The sequence below is a fragment of the Thamnophis elegans genome, chromosome 2, assembly GCF_009769535.1.
Source record: "Thamnophis elegans isolate rThaEle1 chromosome 2, rThaEle1.pri, whole genome shotgun sequence".
In the NCBI taxonomy this organism is placed as follows: Eukaryota; Metazoa; Chordata; class Lepidosauria; order Squamata; family Colubridae; genus Thamnophis; species Thamnophis elegans.
Window position 1 is genome coordinate 66,472,321 of NC_045542.1, and position 20,077 is coordinate 66,492,397.

The 20,077-nt window shown below is 38.2% G+C and overlaps 1 protein-coding gene across 2 annotated transcripts in view; it reads right to left on the reverse strand.

Annotated features, from left to right (window-relative positions):
• The window catches only part of EVI5L (ecotropic viral integration site 5 like), a 54,953-nt gene extending 39,677 nt beyond the window's left edge, over positions 1-15,276 (reverse strand). For both annotated transcript variants that reach the window (XM_032210508.1, XM_032210507.1), the window contains exons 1-4: positions 15,029-15,276; positions 4,311-4,537; positions 1,047-1,236; positions 237-461 (exon numbers count right to left, since the gene is read on the reverse strand). In XM_032210508.1, coding sequence (XP_032066399.1) covers positions 237-461; positions 1,047-1,236; positions 4,311-4,492 — 597 coding nt within the window. In that variant the 5' untranslated portion in view covers positions 4,493-4,537; positions 15,029-15,276. The remainder of the gene's footprint in view (positions 1-236; positions 462-1,046; positions 1,237-4,310; positions 4,538-15,028) is intronic.
• Positions 15,277-20,077: the final 4,801 nt, after the last annotated feature.

The window sequence follows — 20,077 nt, forward strand, 5'->3', positions numbered from 1 at the left end:
GGATAATAAGTCCAATTGGGCTTTTGAGCACATGCGCTAAAATAAGCCCTCCCCCCCAAATATTGCAACACAGCAGCAGCCATTAGGTGACCACACTCGTCACCTCCTGCACCTCAAAACTAATTAGACCTCCCCGAAAATAAGGCCAGTGCTTATTTCAGGGGGTCAAAAGAAAATAAGACTCTGTTGAGGAAACACAGTAATTCTGACAAAAAAAGGTATTGTCTTAAACTTACCTTCATAACATTGAAGAGAACCTCCTGGCCCAGACTGTCTTGTCCCTTGAAGAACTCATGTTCAGGGTATGTTCTAGCAATGTCTCTTCTGATTAACTTTTCACAAGGAGAAGACATTTTCAGCAACTCTGAATATTGATTCTTCACTGGCATGTCTGTGGCACTGCACAAAAGCTGCCAAACAATTGCTCGGAAATGGTGAGGGATTCCTTTCCTTATGAGTTCCTAAGCAATGGAGAAAAAAAAGACTAGAAGATACTCTAAGTGATATCACACAAAGCTGGTTCACACTTCATGTATTTTCCATATTTCTATAAAGGGATATGGTCAATTTAAAACCCCTATCATAAACTAAGAAGAATCCTGGGTACAATGCTGTCACTGCATCCAAAATTACAACACATCAAGAAGTTATCTTAATGAAGAGTCTCTAAATTAAGGTCTTTATACTTATCCTGAGGTTCTTCTGGAATATCTGAATCCATAAAATAAACATTCAATACCTTAGCCAGCTGGGTTTTAGAAAACAATTTATTTTTCCTCTAGTTCCTACCCTCAACTTTACAAAGTTCTTGCATCACCATTTTACATGCATTTGTTGCAAAGAGCTAGTATTCATGTAATAGTTTATTCTTACATAAAAAGAATTTTGTTTGTCCAAGTCCATAAATATAATTCAGAAATACAGAATAAAAAAAGGAATGATTGGATAAGATGCAAGTATATCACATATAACAAATATAAACATGTCTATGACTTACAAGTCTTATAAAATACGTCTATCACTAGAAAGACAATTTCTTTCCTCACCTTGAGTAACTTCTCTTTTCTTTTCCGCCATTCTTCCCATTCATTGACAATCCTTCCCCATAAGATCCAGGTATCTTCTTCAAGATGGCTCAGATTGGATGATGCAGAAGAACTGGATACCAAAGATGACCCACTATTCCTTCGTGAGCCATTCATAGAGCGTAATGACTTTGAATCAGCTTCCAAAAGCCTTGAAAAATGTAAAAAAAATATTAGTTGTCACTTTACCAGTTACATAACTAGGTTAGAATGCAACAAATGCTCTAGGGCATAATGAAACTTCCACGTAAACAAGCTTCTTCAAACATTTCAACTAGGAGGCATTATGACACTTGTAGAGATTAGGATTGCCAATCAACATGTTGAAAATTCTCTTGTAATGTTGAATATTCATCAGAAACTCTTCTATCTCTGAAGAGGAATGGAAGGATACATGCATAAATTTGTAATTTATGCAAATTATTCTCTTTGAGGAGCAGGATAAAGAATATGACAGAACATGGCATACTTCTTAGTTATAAAAGAATTTTAATATATATTTAAAATCAAAGCTATAGAAAAACATTTCTATCTTTAGACTGCATTCTGGCTTTACTAGTTTAAGATGAACGGAAACTATTCTGTGACAAAACAAGAAAATTAAGAGTCCCACTTTTTTGCTTTATTGTTAGTTGATTAACTATCTTGGCTGTGGTATGTATTTATTTTTGGATATTTTTTATTATTTTACTGTTTTTAATTGTTTTATCAGTTTTATAGTTTTAGAATTCTAAGTCACCCAGTCACTTGGCTGAGATGGGAAGTGAAAGAAATTGAATAAATAAAATTAAAACAAACTGAATTCAGTTATTTTTTACAATTCATTTTAATTGCATTTTGTACAAGGTTATACCATGTACAAGTCTGAAAGGATTCTTTCACCTTTTAGCCAAATTTTATACATTTATAGTTCACAGCATAGAGCAAAATGAATTTGTTTATTCAGATTCTCACTACTTTCATTATATAAGATTTTTCACTACAATAAAGCATTTGATGTTACATTGCCACAACACAATCATATACAGTAGCAATCAAATAAGGTATTAATAGAAATAAGCTAACCAAAGGATGTATACTCTTTTGCATGTTTTAAGCAACTGTCAAATCCAGGCATACCAATTCAATGAAGGCAAACTCAAACTAGGATTCCCACTAATAGCTGGCTCGGTACTGGATTTGGATCTATATAAGCCAAATTCTATTCTTAGTTTGGATGGTGCTTGAGCAACACTAATATAATATATAAAATAAAATATTAATAAATAGGTAGTCATTCATCCATCCCCACTCCTTCCATGTCTGATTTAACATTTATGCTTTAACATCTATCTCATGGGAAATACAATAATTAATACAAGGAAAAACATTTAATTTCTTTGGAACAAGTATCATTTGATTTTGTGAATGAGAAGTAGTCAATCCTAACTAAAATATTACCAAATTGCACCTCTGGCTATCTTTTGATAGTCTGGAGGAATTGAAGCTGAACATGATAGAAAGCTCAAGGAGACTATAAAATGACTTTTAATCATTAATAAGAGTGTTCATTCTCTACAGAGATTGTTTAATATGATTAAAGTTAATCACGAAATGAAACTGCTGGTTATAAATGGGAGGGCTGACCTGATATATGTTAACAAAACTTAGCTGAACGTCAGTGGGTAGGTGAATTCCCTCTCCAAAATATGCCATTCTAGGTTGCAGGTATAGCACCAACTATGATTCCAGAGAAAGGCACAGCTATTGAGGCACAGCTATTAAATCTCTGGCAGCATACAAACGAAGTCCAGTTTTTGTTCCATAGCAGTGGTAATGTGATCTGCTATTGTGATATGATGTTATCAGGATCATGGATAGATCACTCCTGTCAGCCCCACTAATTAGCCCAGACTAAGAAAACAACTCCCTGGGAAGGCTAGAACTATTATTGAGACTGGCTATAATAATAGAACCTTCCAAGTCTGAATGCGATGTCCCCTAAATTAGGAAAATGTCTGCCTTAGCCACTTCCAAATACTATCTTGTTGCTCTGAACTTAAAATGTTTCAGCCCATCTTGCCTAGCTAATGATTTCTGCATACCTTCATCAATCAAGGTCATCTTCCTTACTATCTACAACTCACCTTCAGCCTTGGGGATTCTTTGCAGCTATTTACCACTGTGCAAAAGGAGGGCTTGATTTGACTTGATCTGTTCCAGGCAACTAATTAACATGAAAACATTCTAGAGGGAACTTCATGGTTTTGTTGAAGCTTGGTTGCATGGCCTTAGATGTAGCCTAGAGTGAATAAGCAACTACAAACTTAAATTGGATCACATCTGGACAGACCTTGTGATTCTGGACCTTGGTTTTCACAAGTACCCCAGGGGCTGAAAGGACACAAGATATACTTCGAACACCACTAGAGGAAAATTAAGTGTGATCCAAACCAAGTAGATGAGAACATGGTTTACCTTATACTATTAAAAGTGGGAAATTTTTACTTCTTTGCTCTTATTGAATCTGTAGAGAGCTGTGCAGCAGCACTTTTAGATAACTAGTTCCCTTATTGGTAAGGAGGAGGCCCTTGTAAGATCACTTGAGGATTATTCTAGACATCTGACAGATCAAGTTACTCAAATTTGCTTAGAGGAGAACTCTGGCTGGAGAAGTCCTAGGGGTCTTCTAGTCCAATCCATCCTACACCACTTCAGACAAATGATTATCCAACATCTTCTTAAAAACTTCCAGTGTTGGAGCTTTCACAACTTCTGGAGGCAAGTTGTTCCACTGATTAATTGTTCTGACTGTCAGGAAATTTCTCCTTAGTTCTAAGTTGCTTCTCTCCTTGATTAGTTTCCACCCATTGCTTCTTGTTCTGCCCTCAGGTGCTTTGGAGAATAGTTTGACTCCCTCTTCTTTGTGGCAGCCCCTGAGATATTGGAACACTGCTATCATGTCTCCCCTAGTCATTCTTTTCATTAAACTAGACATACCCAGTTCCTGCAAACATTCTTCATATGTTTTAGCCTCGAGTCCCCTAATCATCTTTGTTGCTGTTCTCTGCACACTTTCTAGAGTCTCAGCATCTTTTTTACATTGTGGAGACAAAAATGAATGTAGTATTCCAAGTGTGGCCTTACTTAACTGGAACATTTGACAAATGTTTAAACATTAAACTATTTATATCCTCTGGCTTTCAGTCAGTATCAGAGAGGTCCTGGGTCTTCAGAATGTCCTACCTGTTTTGTTCTTCCAACTTGGCTAACAGCTCCAACTCATCTGGGCTCAGGTTCTCAGAATCGGAAGTAGGGGAACATGCAGGCATAGAGTTGACAGAAGAAAGTGCTTCATGGGAAGAAGAGTCAGGGCTGATGGCTGGACTTGCCATCTCCAGCAATTTGAGAGTAACAGGAATGTTCATTTAGAAAGTATTTGGAGACAGTGATCAGGAAAGTTAAGGAATCACCTGTAAAAGACAACATAGTACTTAAAACAGCAATAGTTTTCTCCCTTCTTTATAATTGATGCCAAAATAAGCTGTTCACAAGATTGGAACATAATTGTTTTAGTTCAAAACTAAATTGCTACTACAGACCAAATAAGAAAGAAACAGTATAACAAATAACCAAGGTTTATTTCTTTTTACATTTATTTTGTGAAGAAGCATTTCTTTTCAGCTAATCATTTGGATTTCCCCAATAATCCTTAGGAACATTTGACTGCAAAAATTGTAAATACTCAGAGAATGTGAATTGCTTTTCCAAAGACAAGCCACTATAATTTGAATGTAAGTCACAAATTTTATCCTTACCAAACACTCAGGACAACTCATTGTAGTTTACAGATTAATATTATGAATATTCTAAAGCCTTCTTCAAAAAAACATCCACATAGTCATTTTCTGCTTGTAGCATTAAACTAAAAAAAATAACACAAGTAAAAACTGGTTTCTCTTAGAGAGTAACTAAGTCAATATAATCTATACAACCCAGAAGTGGTATTTAGCAGGTTCAGACCAGTTCTGGAGAACCCATAGCAGAAATTTTAAGTAGTTCGGAGAACCAGTAAATACCATCTCTGACTGGCCCTGCCCTCATCTATGCTCTGCCTCCTGAGTCCCAGCTGATCAGGAGGAAATGGGGATTTTGCAGTATTCTTCCCCTGGAGTGGGGTGGGAATGAAAATTGTACAGTATCTTTCCCCTGCCACTCCCACCAAGCCCCACCCACAGAACCGGTCGTAAAAAAATTGAATCCCACCGATACTACCATAGATCAATATAATTAATTTGAAAATTATGCAAAAACTACCGGAATAGTTTAGAAGTGCTGCTGCTGCTTGGAACTAAGACAGCTAAAGTACCTCATCATAAATGTAGATTACATTTCTCTTTCACAGCTCTGTTTCATTCTCTCCTGATTTTAATCAGACTGGAAAAAACTTACATTGAGTAGTTTTGATGCAGAAAGCTTGTCAAGAAATCTGCCAAGCACTAATTTGTGGAACCATTTCTCACAGATGGTTTCTGCTCACCCTATCAGATAGGGTAGACTAGATATTGGTTCACCAACAAATGCACGCCCGACAGATTCACCAGATCCCCCTGGGGAAGCAGTGTCACCTGGTGGACCCCAGGAAGCATGCCTTCTCTGTCAGGATGCCTTCTTCATGACCAGCCTCCTAATGAGATACAGATAATCTCAACCCTGTGGGTCTTCCAAAGGGCTGTGAAGATCTGACATTTTTCTCCCTAGGCCTTATGGTCAGAATGTTAATGGAGTACTGCCATGGCTGTAGTTACCGTACATTTGATATGGATGTGGTCTTTTTTGGGGGGGGGGGGGGGCTGACTCAGTTTCTTTTTCATAGATTTCTACCATTTGATTCTTCTTTTTCTGTTCATCAACCAGACTTTTCTGGGTAGACAGCTATATACATTTGCTAAATAAATAAGTGAATACACTTTCAGACTTTTTGATTTGATTTATTCCAGCCTTGTAAATAATTTTACTTGGTGTTTACCTTATTTGTTTTGTTGAACTGGTTGGTCATTTGGTGGCTTTTGTTATGTTTCATGCACAATTATTCTACTTTAGTCTAGTATCACCATGCTGATATTCAGCCACTGTTTTGTACCTGCAAGCATACTGCTCCATAAGTACAAAGAAAGAAGCAAGGAGACTTGAAGAACTAACGTGGCCAGGTAGCTGGTGTGTTATGTTTTGTGACACATAAATGCAGGAAACATCTACTTCATAACTCCAGTAAGTTCTTAGTCCCATAGGTACTTAGCCCATAAATCTAGTCATTTGGAACAACTATCAATTGTTCCAATACGGTATAAGACACAAAGAAGATCTACCTTTTATTTTTCTATTTTTTAAAACAAATTTAAACAAACATTTGATTGAGAGGATATGCGAAAAAAGTAAACCCTTACAGTAGTATTTTTGAATATTGATTAATATTCTGCCTTTCCTCCAAGTTGGTATAAATAATTCTTGCACCTCCAATAATTTTTGATAACTATCCTATGCAGCAGGTTACCCAAAATTCATAGTGAATCTTTATGGTCTAAAGGTCTCATGGTGCTGGTCTCCCAGTCATAGCTTAATACCTGAACCATTACACCACACTGGCTCTCAAGACTTTTGTTCTGATGTTTAGAGAAGCATTATTTTAATAAACATTAATTAGTTTATACTTAAAAGGGCAGCCTATAAATCTAATGAATTGAATTGAATTAAAACATCTATTTGAATCCTGCTTAAATCATTAACAGTAATCTCTCTCTAATTTTGTACCCCTGAACCTTCTATTATCTCTTGATTTTTATAAATTATAATTTCAACAACGCATTTATTCTAAAAGCTGTCAAAGAAATACAGAAATACTGATTAAATGTAAATCTCCTGTATCATGATGCTAGGTGTTTTGAGACAGGCAATAATTAAAACTCCTTTGAAAAAATATATATTGTGGATCCCAAACAGAGAATTGTTGTCCTGTGATTCATATTGCTATTGAGCACAGATTTCTGAATATTAACAACTTGAGATATGGTCTTGCCAGTACAGAGATATACCGTAGGTAAAATTACTATGGTCTGGAGGAAAACTGAAAACATAGAAGATATATGTGAAACTAGACTAGAGAATTGTTTATTGGCTTATTTTCGATGTTTATTAGTTTAGATTGTTCGTTATGATCTTTTCCTTTGTAATTTATACAATGAATCGATATATAGTGAAATTTTGCATTACTAAACTCAGTTAATTGTGGTACAAGGCAAATGCTTGAGGAAAAATTTCAAATAATTTTAAAATATAGAGTCAAATTTTTATTGTCTGCTAAGCTGCTGTATAGAGTTTATGGGACCTCATTAATCTGCCTTTCTGCAGTACTTACACTTTTATAAGGTATGTCAGAACAACCTAATTCCACTGTCCTGTCTTATTTTGTTCTGTTTTTACTATAAAGAATGTTTAGGGGCAAAGGCATAGGGTACAGATCATGTAAATGAAGGACAGAGACAACTGATAAATGCAGTTAATTGTTGGCAGACTGTAGCAAAAAGACAAAAAACAAAGCTCCTTGGTTAAATCTATCATTTTCCTCCAGTGAATTGGCAATTGCAGTTTCAAACCCTTTTAGTTTCAGAAGTACGTCTCACCCTAGAACCTTGTACCCCTTAATCAGCATTTGGCCTGCATTATAATGATAGAATTTTAAGAAATTGTAGCAGAGGTGTCAAACTCGATTTCACTGAGGGCTGCATCAGAGTTGTGTTTGACCAGGGGGCCCCAGGGTGGGTGTGGCCAGCTTAACATCACTTGTATTGGGGGCGCCTGTGGTGGTCTGAGCACTTCGCCAGTGAAAACAGGCTCCCAAGCTCCATTTTTGTCTGCGACAGCCTCCTACCACCTCTGCGAGTGAAAACAGAGCTTGGGAGGGCGGCCCGCAGCTCTCATGAGCTCTGTTTTTGCTGGCAGAGGCACTGCGAGCTGGTCCTTCACTGTTTCCAGGGTGGCCCCAAGGGTCATATCTAATCACCTGATCTGATCCCCGGCCTTGAGTTTGACACCCCTGAATTAGAAACACAGATTAATTAGACAAAGCTATGGGATGGGATGTTATCCCTGTAGAACTTTTCAAAATTAATATTCACTGATGGGCACAAATTTCAGCAGCCCTTTTCTTTTGCCATTGATTCCCTGCTATCATTTCAAAAGACCCACAATTACAATTCCCAGTTCCCATGTATAAGAACGGTTTCTGTGAAGACTTTAGCAATGATCATTCCATTAATCTGCTGCATGTAACCACAAACTATATTCAATAATTTTTTGTTTTGCAATTGGTAGGGGGGGAGGTCTAAGAAAAACCCACAGATAGGCTAGTGCTAGAACTGGCAAGTCTAAAACTGACCAATGCCTGAATTTCAACAGCTGGCAGAAAAATACAGTGGCAACCTTTATGGGGCTCTTCATGCTGCTTTTATTGATCTTGAATTTGTCTTTGAGTGTATCCCAAATGACAGACTTTGGAAAAAGCTAGACATTTCAGTCCTAAATCAAAGGTTTTATTTTCAGATATGAAAACTACACAAAAACAGTTTTCTTAAAGTTGATTGAAATACCCAAGGACATTTGACACAAACATCTCTGAAAATAAATGACTGAAAGATTATAAAGTTTTTTCTTCTCTAGAAGTCACAATCTTACAAAGCAGATTGCCTGATTGACTTAAGGTGATATATTGTCCATAAGGTCTAGCCCCCTTAGCTCTATTTAATCAACATCACTTCAGGCATACAATTTTCCTGGAATCAAAATCAAAGGTTGCAGCCTTTTTATTTTTTTATGATATCTGTTACATATACAAAAATCAGACTTTATAAAACATGTCCGCAGGATACTGATAAACAATTACATTAGCAGAACTCTTGTGCAATCAGAAATTCAACTAAAATTTTCATCCCATCCTATTTTTAGTGATTTGTTCTCAAGGCACCAAAGTGACTTTTCTTTAATCTGTTTGAATGTCTTACCCTCTGTAATTATGCAAGGTAAATTTGATAGGGTCCTATGAGACATGTCCATGTTTTTCTTGATTTGTAGAGCCAATGGCATGTGTACAAGGACCCCCAAATTTTCTCACAACACCTCTTTCTTACGAAATACCCATGTAGAAACCTTTTGTGTTAAATATCTTAGATTTAAGGTGAGAAGTCTGTCTCTGAAACTTGGATATTAGGTCACAAATAATGTTAGAGGTGCTACAAAAGTATGCTTCCATGTTTAGATTTAACTTCATGATTATCAATTTTCCAACTCCATTCTCATTTTCCATTTCAAAGTTTACTCTTGTACCTTTAAGCATTCTTTTCATCTTCTATATACTTGATTGAATTTATTTAACTGAATCTCCATTTTAATGTTGGTAATATGTACATTTTAATTTAATATAATTTATAATCTAGAGAGCTAGTTTAGTCTAGTAATTAAGGCTAGAAACCAGGAGATTGAGTTCAAGTCATGCCTTAAGCATGAAAGCTGGCAGGGTGACTTTGGGCCAGTCACTTTCATTCAGCCTATGACATCAGTCTTGGGCAACTATCCTGTTGCAACCAATGAATGAATATTTGGTTGATCCCCTCCAAAACAAACCCTGCACTTGAAAAAAAAAAGATCGGCTGACAGATCAAATGCCAAAAAACCTTACCATTGTTCCAATATATAAAAACCTGACTATAAGAGCTCCATTTTGGAACATTCTGTTCAAGGGCCTCCTTGTGTTAAAACCAAGAAATGTATATATTATCTCTCTATACGTGCTTTAGAGAGTGAATGTTTATATTCCTTGAAACTGTCTCCTAGGTAGAGAGGCTCTTTTTTATAACATCAAGGAAGTAAAAAGTAAAGTATGTGAGGGCGGGTGCTCTTAGAAGCATTTGTATACAATTTTTGTGTATTATTAATCCTAGAGCAGAGTTTGATTGCCTTTCATTAGAGAAATAAGGAAAAATATCCTTATCAGGCTTCTACTGCATTCCCCCTTTTATATATTTCAATCTTTAATATCTACGTTTTCTTGGAGCATCCAGGAGAAATCAGAATGGGCTTGCTGGCTCCCAAGCAGTGAAATCATTTGTAGCCAGACAAGAAGTCTGACTAATAGAGAAAAATTTCATTAACATTAGTCAGGCCTTTCTGATCTAATGATGACACAACAAAACTGTTTGCTGTTTGTCACGGTATTTGTGTGAAATCCAGAAAGTAAAATTTATAAAGCAAATCCAAGATCCAATAGTTTGCTCAACTGTACTGCTCAATTAAGAGCAAGTCCATGAAAAAATACAGGATGAAAAAGAAATAGCATGAAGGTGCTAAGATTGGGAAAGACAAATTTCATATGCATAAGATCTCATCCTCTTATAACCCTATCTTCAACAGACTTCAGTGACGCACTTGAGAATCATAAACAAGGTCTACAATATTACACAGTGGATTCTGAATGTGGGTTTTGAGCCTGTGGGTTTGGTTTTTCTTTTGCCATTATTAAGCAATTAGAATATGTGGGAATTTGATTTATGTTCCAATTAAGTATAATTTAAATAATAGTATTAAATAATATTAATTTTGTTGCAATAGACTGCATAATCATATCCCAAAGCTATAATATTAGTTATTTTATAAGAGAAGGCACTCCAATTCAAATATTAATACTATTTAACTATAGTCATATAACAATTGTGACTATGGTGGATCACCATATAAAACATTTATCTAAAAATTATTGAAAAGCAAGCATTTTCTTCTTAATTCATAAAGCCCATGAAGTCAGCTGGGTGACTTTGGACCAGTCACTCTCTCTCAGCCCAACCTACCTCAAAATGTTGTTTCTATAGGGAAACAAGATGCAGGAGTATTTAGTATGTTCGTTATGTCGGGCTATATATAAAAAGGTGGGATAAAGTTCTAATAATATTATAGAGATGAATTGGAACCAATTTCTATTTAGCTTATGTTTTAAAATTAATGAGACTTCATACAAGTAGCAGAAAACATGAACGACAATATAGGAAGCATATGACCAATACTGGAAATAAAACCTCACATTTTATATTGTGTTATTTGATTTTTTCCCGTAAAATGCTTGTTTACCAGAGACAAATTATACTTCATAAAAGATCTCTGATGCCATTTTCAGTTCAACTTGAGCCATGATTCTAAAACTCCGTAATAAACAGGTTAATCATTAAAATTTAAGTATATCTGAAGACAGATTCCAAGTAATCATTCACACTTATCTTTCTAGCCTCTGTTATAATTCATTAGTGTTAGCAGAGGCTAGAAAGCAATGTTTTTTTACACCAGCAGTTCTTAAATTTGGTACATGGACTATTGGGAAACCACGAATGATCCTCAGAGAGGTTATGAACCGGACACAAAACAACAGCAAGAAAAAAACAACAATTCATTATTTATTCAATGTCTTTCCTATTACTTTGAAAAACATATTTGGGGAAATGTTGTATTTATATCTAATTAAATTATTAATGCATTGTTTTACTCCAAAATATAGAATATACTAGATCAGAGCTATCAAACTCCTGCCTCTGGTCCGGATGTGTCATGTGCTGGCCACGCCCACACCCGGTTTAGCAAAGGGGGGAAAGTCCCGATATGTCATGTGACAAACGCTGTGGCGATGCAAGTTTGATACCCCTTTACTAGATATATAATTATCACTGCCATGTTATGATGTCTCAAGCTCTTACCTGTTGATAAAAGTTAAAGAAAAGTACCTGGCCATTAAGAACATTTGTTACTCAATCAAGTCAATGTGAATGTCAAAGTAAAACTGTAAATTTTTTGAAAGCTCTTTGATTTTTTAAATGCCCAATTAATATATTTAACTTATAGGCACTTGATGTTAAGAATGCAAGGAAATTCCATTTATTTACAGTTTAACATAAATTGTGCATATAAATTTATTTATATTTTCCTGAAGATGTGTGTCCCCACAAATTTCATTAGATTCTCAGGATTGTGAACATAGAAGGATTAAGAAACTCTGGTTTACATCATAACTAGCTCAGATATAAGACAATTCTACTATTTTAAAAAAAATCAAGCTAAGGATTTCTAAATAAAATAGAGCTGAAGAAGACATCCTGATCTAGGATTATTTTCAATAATCATCCACTATATTGGTAGCCATCTGACAAAGATTTTTACAATTAGTTAACCATGTCCAGCAACCAGAATTACAATTCTTTCCAATAGTTGTTTTTTCAGTGTATGCCACTGAACAAAAGTCAATACCCATGAATAGATTAATTCTTCTTTCTTTTGACAGACATTGCTTGGAAACAATTCCCCTTTGTTTAAGCTAAAACATTGAGCTTTAACTAGCTAAAATCAAATGTCTAGTAATATTAGAAAGATGGTATATAGGGTACCCCAATGTTCAATTTCTGTTCAAGGTTTAAGTAACCTTCAGTTTACACTCAACTTCTGTAACTCTCTCGGCATGCTTATGTTTTTAATGTAAGTGTGGTTTGCTCTTTTCTTTTCAAGTTCAGTTTACAACTTGTTTATGATTTTCCATCTAAAGCTACAAATATTCAATAGATCTGGTTGTGGATAAAGGCTATCTGAGGAATGAACTAGTGCAATAACAATGTAAGCCACAACCAAATGATGCTGTAACCATCCTATTTTCAGCCAGGCAGACTGCTTGAATGTTTATACCAAGACTGAATAGAAGATATTACAATTTAACATTTCCAAAATCAATTGCTAGTATTTAGATACAATGTAATAGGTTTCATTTGCACAAGTATCTCTATTTAAATGAATATTCATATATTAGACCTTGCATGTACAACACCATTAATTTCAATTGAAGTTGAACTTTTTTTTATAAATTAACTTATTAAGATATATTACCAATTGTCTTCACTTAGTAAAACATGAAACGGCATGATTTATAAATACTGCTTTCAACCATTACAAAATGCAGAGGACATCACAACATACCATGGTTAAAAATGGCCAGACTTAGTACTTCTGTGTTTGGACAAATGCTTAACTGTAAATTAGCCGTGTAGCAAGAACTAACAACAGTAAAATATAAAGTAGAATTGTTTTATGTTTAAATTCGGTCCTCTTGTGCTATTATTATTCCCAAATGAAGCTCTCCAGAATCAAAGGCATACTCAACAATGAAATGTGGCTACAGTTTGACATATTACAGACGTTTTGTGAAGTCTTATGTCAAACCAATAGAAACGTTGAGCCTTCATCTCTGGTTGTTGTTTTTTTTTTAAAAAAACATCTTAGCCTACTACAAATCCCTTTCAAATATTTAAACAGGCCAATCCTTTCAACAACCAAGTTCAATAACATACTGCCAATTCCTGAACCAATTTCTAACTGTCCTGTAAAAGGGTTCAATCATAGTTTTTCAAACTATGATTTCTCCTTTGAAAAGAAATAATTATAGCAAATAAACTTCTCTGTATTGATCATTTTGCACAAATTATTGACATTAACACTAAAGCCAAATATGTGTGGTAATAGTTCAACAAAGCAGTTGGTAACATGTGCAAAAGTTGTATCAAGAGAACAAATGTCAGAAATGTTTACAAAAGTAAAAACAATCTGAATATTAACAATTAGAAAATGTAAGCATCTACTTTGGGTGTTGAACAGCCAATTAGACCATGACAAAATGTACTGAACACCAATCTAAAATTAGTGTTTGCAAAATCTTTGAGACTGAATTTAATAGAAAGTCTAAACATTACCCACATTAACCCAATAACATTTCCTAAGTTTTCAAGAAAATCTTAATAATAAAGAAGATAGGTTTAACTATTCTTGGACAGGAGAGAAGACTCATTTCAAAGGAAAACAAAAGGAACTAAAATAGAAATATTAAATATAAAGGAATTGTAAATGCCAATTACATTCTTGTCCAAAGTATATCAGTGACAGGAGGAGTGCTAACATTTTACGTTTTTTTTTAAAAAGGGATTCTAAATGCAATTGAACCTGTGTTGATCCATACGGTTTATTCATGGAGGATTGTTAAAAAAAACCTTTCATGTTAGATTCAAACAAAGGTTATTTAGAGACCAATGGTATATCCCAAGCAGGATATGACCATAATTTTTGCTTATGCTTCCTAACAAGTGGTATTGAAGGACCTATTCTTTCCAATATTAGAGGTAACCTACTAAGATAACCTTATTTTCCAGCAATAAGATCAACAGGGCCCATTTTATCCACCCTCCAACGTTTTCTTAGCCCCAATGTTCATTTAGAAAAGAGCTTTCACGATATATGCAACGAAGTAACTGAACACAGTGGAGGAGCAACACCCTTTACATCCAAAGTGCTTGATGATTATCATAATTACTGACCTAACTAGCGGAAAAAAGGCTCTCATTCCCGAATTGGCAGAGGGCAGGAAATGAGAAACCCCTCCTTTTAGGCCGGTGCCCCCCTTTCGAGGGCAGGGGAATGACTGGGTTCAGTAGAACTCGGCTTGCTTGTCCTCCTTCGGAGTAAGAAAATGAATATACTGGGAGAAAAGCCTGGCCTTTCTCCCTTCCCCAAGGAAACCTCCCAAGCAAAGCGTGGAAGCCTACAGACAAAACCGGGAGGTCTCAATCCGGGCAGGCCGAGTACCCCCCGCTCCAGCATCTCGGAGACAAACGGAGGCCTTAGCCTCGGGCATGAACGGAGGACAAGAGTGAAGGGGCAGAAGGAGAAGCGGCTTCTCCACGGGGAGAGAAGGGATGGAGAGCAAGCGGCGGCGGAAGAAGGGAAGCCTTTCGCCCCCTTTGCAGCAAAGGGATTCCTCTGCAGCCAGCAGAAGTCGCGGGGGGGGGGGGGGAGAGGAAAAAAGGGGAGGGGGAAGCCGGGCGTCCTCGCCTTCCTACCTGCGCGGCCGGCGTTGCCATTTCGGCTACTTCCCCGCAAGGAGGCGGGGGTCCTAAGCCTCCGAGCCTGGCCTCCATGGCCACCGCCTTTCCCACTGCCGGCCCGGCAGGGAGAACCGCGCCAGCGACCGCAGCGGCCATGGAGAAGCCGGAGCTGCTGCGGACAGCGGCGGAAAAAAACGACCAACCACCGGAACCGCCGCCGCCGCCTCCCGCGGCAATCCCAATTCACTCCCCGATTGATGGGCAGCGAACTCCGCCCTCTGCTCCACATCCTTTGCTCTGGCTGGCCAATTAGGATCAGGGCCCCGGGCTCTCGGTTCCCTCCTACCTGGCCACATTCTCCAATAGGGATTCAGCTTTCGCCAAGGCACCGGATCCTGGTCCCGCCCCTTTAGATGCCGCTGTTCACAGAGCAAAGCGAAGGGACATGAAGCCACCCGTGGCGCCAGGCGCGGCGATTAAGGAAGGAAAACCTGAGAGGGGGCGGGAATATTAACCCCACCTCTTACGACTTCCACCAATAGGGCCTCGGGAAGCAGCAATAGACAATTTTTTCCACCTATCTTGGTTTTGTAAGGCAAATGGGGCGGGGGAAAGTTATTAGCCCCCCTGAGCTCAGAAATAATAACGGGCGCGGGAACGTGGAGCGACCGAAAGAGCCCAGAACCTATCGGCCTTGAGGAAAAAAATAAAGGGGGGTTGAGGGAGAAAGAGGGGGATCTTTGAAAAGTCGGATGATACAGATTTCGAAATATAAAGGAGAGAGCATTCCCGGGACGAGACGTGGGATGGCAGGAAAATACTCCCGTTTCCCGAGAGTTCAGCTGGGAGATTTACCAGCGTCTGCAAGAATTTACGGGAATGACAAGCGAGCAGCCAATGAGATTTAATAACGGGCGCTTCTTCAGGAAACCAACGTCTAAAATTGCAGGATTACCCCGCCCTTCTCTCTGCGTCGAGTCTCATGTGCGGGCGCTCCTTGCAGGAGATTTTAAAAAAACATTTCCATTAATATCGAAATACACCGATTATTAACCCTTAAGAAGGAAGGGGGGGGCAAATGCCTTCCTATAGCAATGCACTAGAATACATTAATATTCTAGTGGAATAATAAATAATACCCCTGCGATATATTGTAGTAATACATCTGCACAAACGTAAACGATATTTTAGTGACGGCAAGGAGCTGCTTTCTGTATCTGCTGCCCTTTAATGGTCCTTCCGGTTTTTGTACAATAGATGGGGTAATTCCAGCGTAGTTTCCCCCCCCCCCCCCCCACACACACACTTCGCTGACCAGTATAATATATGCATTGTATATGATCCTGTGACGGAAACGAGGACCTTCTGCACGGGCGAAGGATGTTCTCTAACGCTGCTCTAAGCCTCTTTGGAAAGAGGTTGGCAGAGCTGCTGCCCACTGCTGCCCCCAGGTTGTCGATGGACTAGGCGCAATTGCTTTTAAAAAGCCCAATGCTTTGGTGTCTCTAGCAAGGAGACTGCAGATTTTTCTCTCTCCTGGGATCAGACTTCTGTGCCTAGTTCAAGATACTAAAATTTTCATTTCATTTCCCTTTATTTGTATGCCGCCCTTTTCCCTGGGGGGACTCAGGGCGGCTCACAGTTCAAAAAAAAAGGGGGGGGGAGGACAAACAATTTCCAACATAAAAACAATACAACATATTAAAAAAACACAACAGTCACACAATTCGAGTGGGGTTAGAATCTTAACCCCAGGCCAGCCGGGACAGCCAGATCTTTAAAGCGGTGCGGAAGGACTGAAGGGTGGTGAGGGTCCGAATCTCCACGGTGAGTTCGTTCCAGAGGGTCGGAGCAGCCACCGAGAAGGCTCTCCTCCGGGTAGTTGCCAGTCTACACTGGCTGGATGATGGAATTCGGAGGAGGCCTAATCTATGCGATCGTATCGGTCTGGTGGAGGTAATTGGCAGTAGGCGGTCTCTCAAGTACCATTTTCTATAAATTTCCACAAGACTCTTTTCAATTGCCACACTTAGTTTTATGTATTTTAGCTCCAAAAGTCAACGACTAGTTCAGACACCAAACTAACACTTTTTCTTCTTGAGCGTTTTTGAAATATTTTATTTATTTGGTATATTAAAAAATATCTCAGCTTCTTAATAAATATACATCTCTCAAAAGTTTGATTTGATGGTTTTTATTTGATTATGTTTTATTTCTTTTAATTACATTTCTAAGAATAGAATTCTTTACATTTGTAAGAATGGAATTCTTTATTGGCCAAGTGTGATTGGACACACAAGGAAATTGTCTTTGGTGCATTTGCTCTCAGTGTATATAAAAAGACAAGATACATTGATCAAGAATCATAAGGTTAAGTGACTATCACTTAATGATAGTCATAGAGTACAAATAAGCAATTAGGAAACAATATCAATATAAATTGTAATGATACAAGCAACAACGTTACAGTCCTACAGTCATAAGTGGAAGGAGATGGGTGATAGGAAGAATGAGAAGACTAATAGTACTAGTAAGGCAGCCTTAGTGAATAGTTCGACAGCAGTGAGGGAATTATTTGCTTAGCAGAGTGATGGCGGTTGGGAAAAACTGTTCTTGTGTCTAGTTGTCTTGGTGTGCAATGCTCTATAGCATCGTTTTGAGGGTAGGAGTTGAAACAATTTAAGTCCAGGATGCAAGGGATCTGTAAGGCTCTGAGCATGAATCAGTTGAGATTTTCTTGTATTTTTTAATCTAGAAACTCTGTAAATTTAGTTACCAATCTGTCTTGTGTTGCATGCAACATTTCCTGATAAAGATTGTATATCTGTTTTTAGCACACTTTGCCCAATATGCCACTGCACAGGCTCAACTACAGCAGCTTTATCTCCAACATACTAACTTTTTGGGGTAAGCTGGTATATACAGTGTGTTGACACACACTTGGGTGCCACAATCTGGTTTATTTACAAATATATGCCCAACCAGATTACCAGAGTAGCAATCCAAAACAGGTTCTCCAGTTTTCTGCTTTCCAGCTCAACTGGACTACGACTTCATTCTCCCCAGGCTGTGCAACCAGCAGCTATGTTGGTTGAAGATGGTGGAGTGATACTCAACCCATCTGGAGATCACCAGGTTGGGAAAATTGTAGAACAGCTCATTCCAAACTATCTGGCTACACTCTGTTTGTTTGCTAAATGCAGAAAGTTACATGCTTCAGAACTGAGACATTGTCGGTTACCTGAACAGATTTTATCAGAACAGCTTTTAGCAGGATAATTAATTGGGTTACATAAGGCACTAATGTAAATGTTGATGTTATCAAGCATTTCTGCAAGGTTGTGAGTATAGATGTGTAGGGATGAAAACATTGCCATGATGAAAGTTGGAGCCAAATGTTAGTATTTATTTACTTTTTTTTACATATTTTTGAACTATGCATCTCAGAGAGAGAGAGGAATTCTCAGTACTAAAATATTGACTTCCAGGTAAGGAATGGTGAGCTGACACATCTTTGAAGGAGAAATGTACTTCAGCCAAAACTGATGAACTGGTGGTGAACTTGCACAGTATGAGAGATCAGCTGCTTTTGCTCCATATATCTGCTCCTTGCAAGGAGACCTAGGAGGCAAGGAAAGTCATTAAGCTCCCAATTACAGCAGAGCCTGTATCAACACCAGGTTTATCAAACCTCACTTTTTAAACACTTTAAAAGTCTAGCAAAGGCTCCAAGCAAAAGTATTTGTGTCTGTATGACAAAATAGGATGCCTTTTCTCCACATATAGGAATAACAGAAAAGGTGTCATTAGGATTCCAAAAGGGAGAGGTATGAATGTATTTTTTAAGTCCTGCAAAATATTGTTAAATTAAGTAATATATTCACATATGGCTCAGGGGTGGGTTTCTTCTGGTATTACTGCCAGTTTGGTGCGCATGCAATTTTGCGTGCATGCGCTTGCTTTGCTCGTACCCCTGGTGTGCGCTCTGCATGCGTGCGCAGTTGCCTATAAGACCTATTAAGATGAAAAAAAGATATCACGGCGACCGGGGAACTGGTTTGGGGGTGTGGCGAGCATGCCGTCCCTACCGGTTCGAAGACCCAGTCACCATTTCCACTACCAGTTCCACCGAACTGGTGTGACATGGTAGGAACCCACCTCTCATATTGCTATCACATTTTAAGAAAGGCTGAAAATAAGTCAGTGGGGATTCAGAGAAAAGCCTAAGGGATTTTCAAGAAATGTGAATATAAAGCACAGATCTAAAACAAAGAACATGCATATGAGATTGCACCAGTGACAAAAGATAATCAGGAGTAGTTCTGCCTACTTCTGATACATTCCATACCAGCAAAATGGTTATAGTTCCAATCAAAGTTATGGAACATAAGAAGCTGCCACAGTAAAGTTTTTTGTTCCCATGGCTAATATTGTTTTCTGCAATGGGCACTTGCAATCTAGGATCTCAGATGGAATAATTTTTTCCATCAACTGATCATCTTATCTGAAGATGCTAGGGATTATGTCTGCAAAAGAAGATGGCCTGTTAGTCAGCTGTTCTGACCCCCCCCCCGGCCTATGAATAAACCAGAACACAGGCTTGGCTGCTTGCCACTATTTAATGAATGCGATAACCACTCCTTGGGCTGAAGGCCCAGGCAAACTCACGTTCAAGATAATCGGTTGGCAGCAACCCAGACGCTCCAAGAAAGCAATGCAGATAATTCCACAAGACACGACTAGAAATCAGATTTCTTCAAGAGTAGTTCGAACAGTTTTTTCCTGCAAATGTCCCCTCCCAACGCCCTTCCTTATAAACCCTCTTGGGAGGGGCCCAGGCACAACCACCTATGTGTAATTATCGTCTATGAGACTGCCTACAGAGTTGCTGCTTCCGTTTCTCAGCTCGATGCACTGTAGCATCAGAGACAAACTTTCTCTGATCTTCCTCACTGCTCCATGCCTCAGGCGCCTCCTGATGGCCAACGAGTCTCTCTGGTGCGTGCTCTGAGTCTGAACCATGTCCAGGGTCCTCCACATCTTCCATGGCAGACTCATATGCTT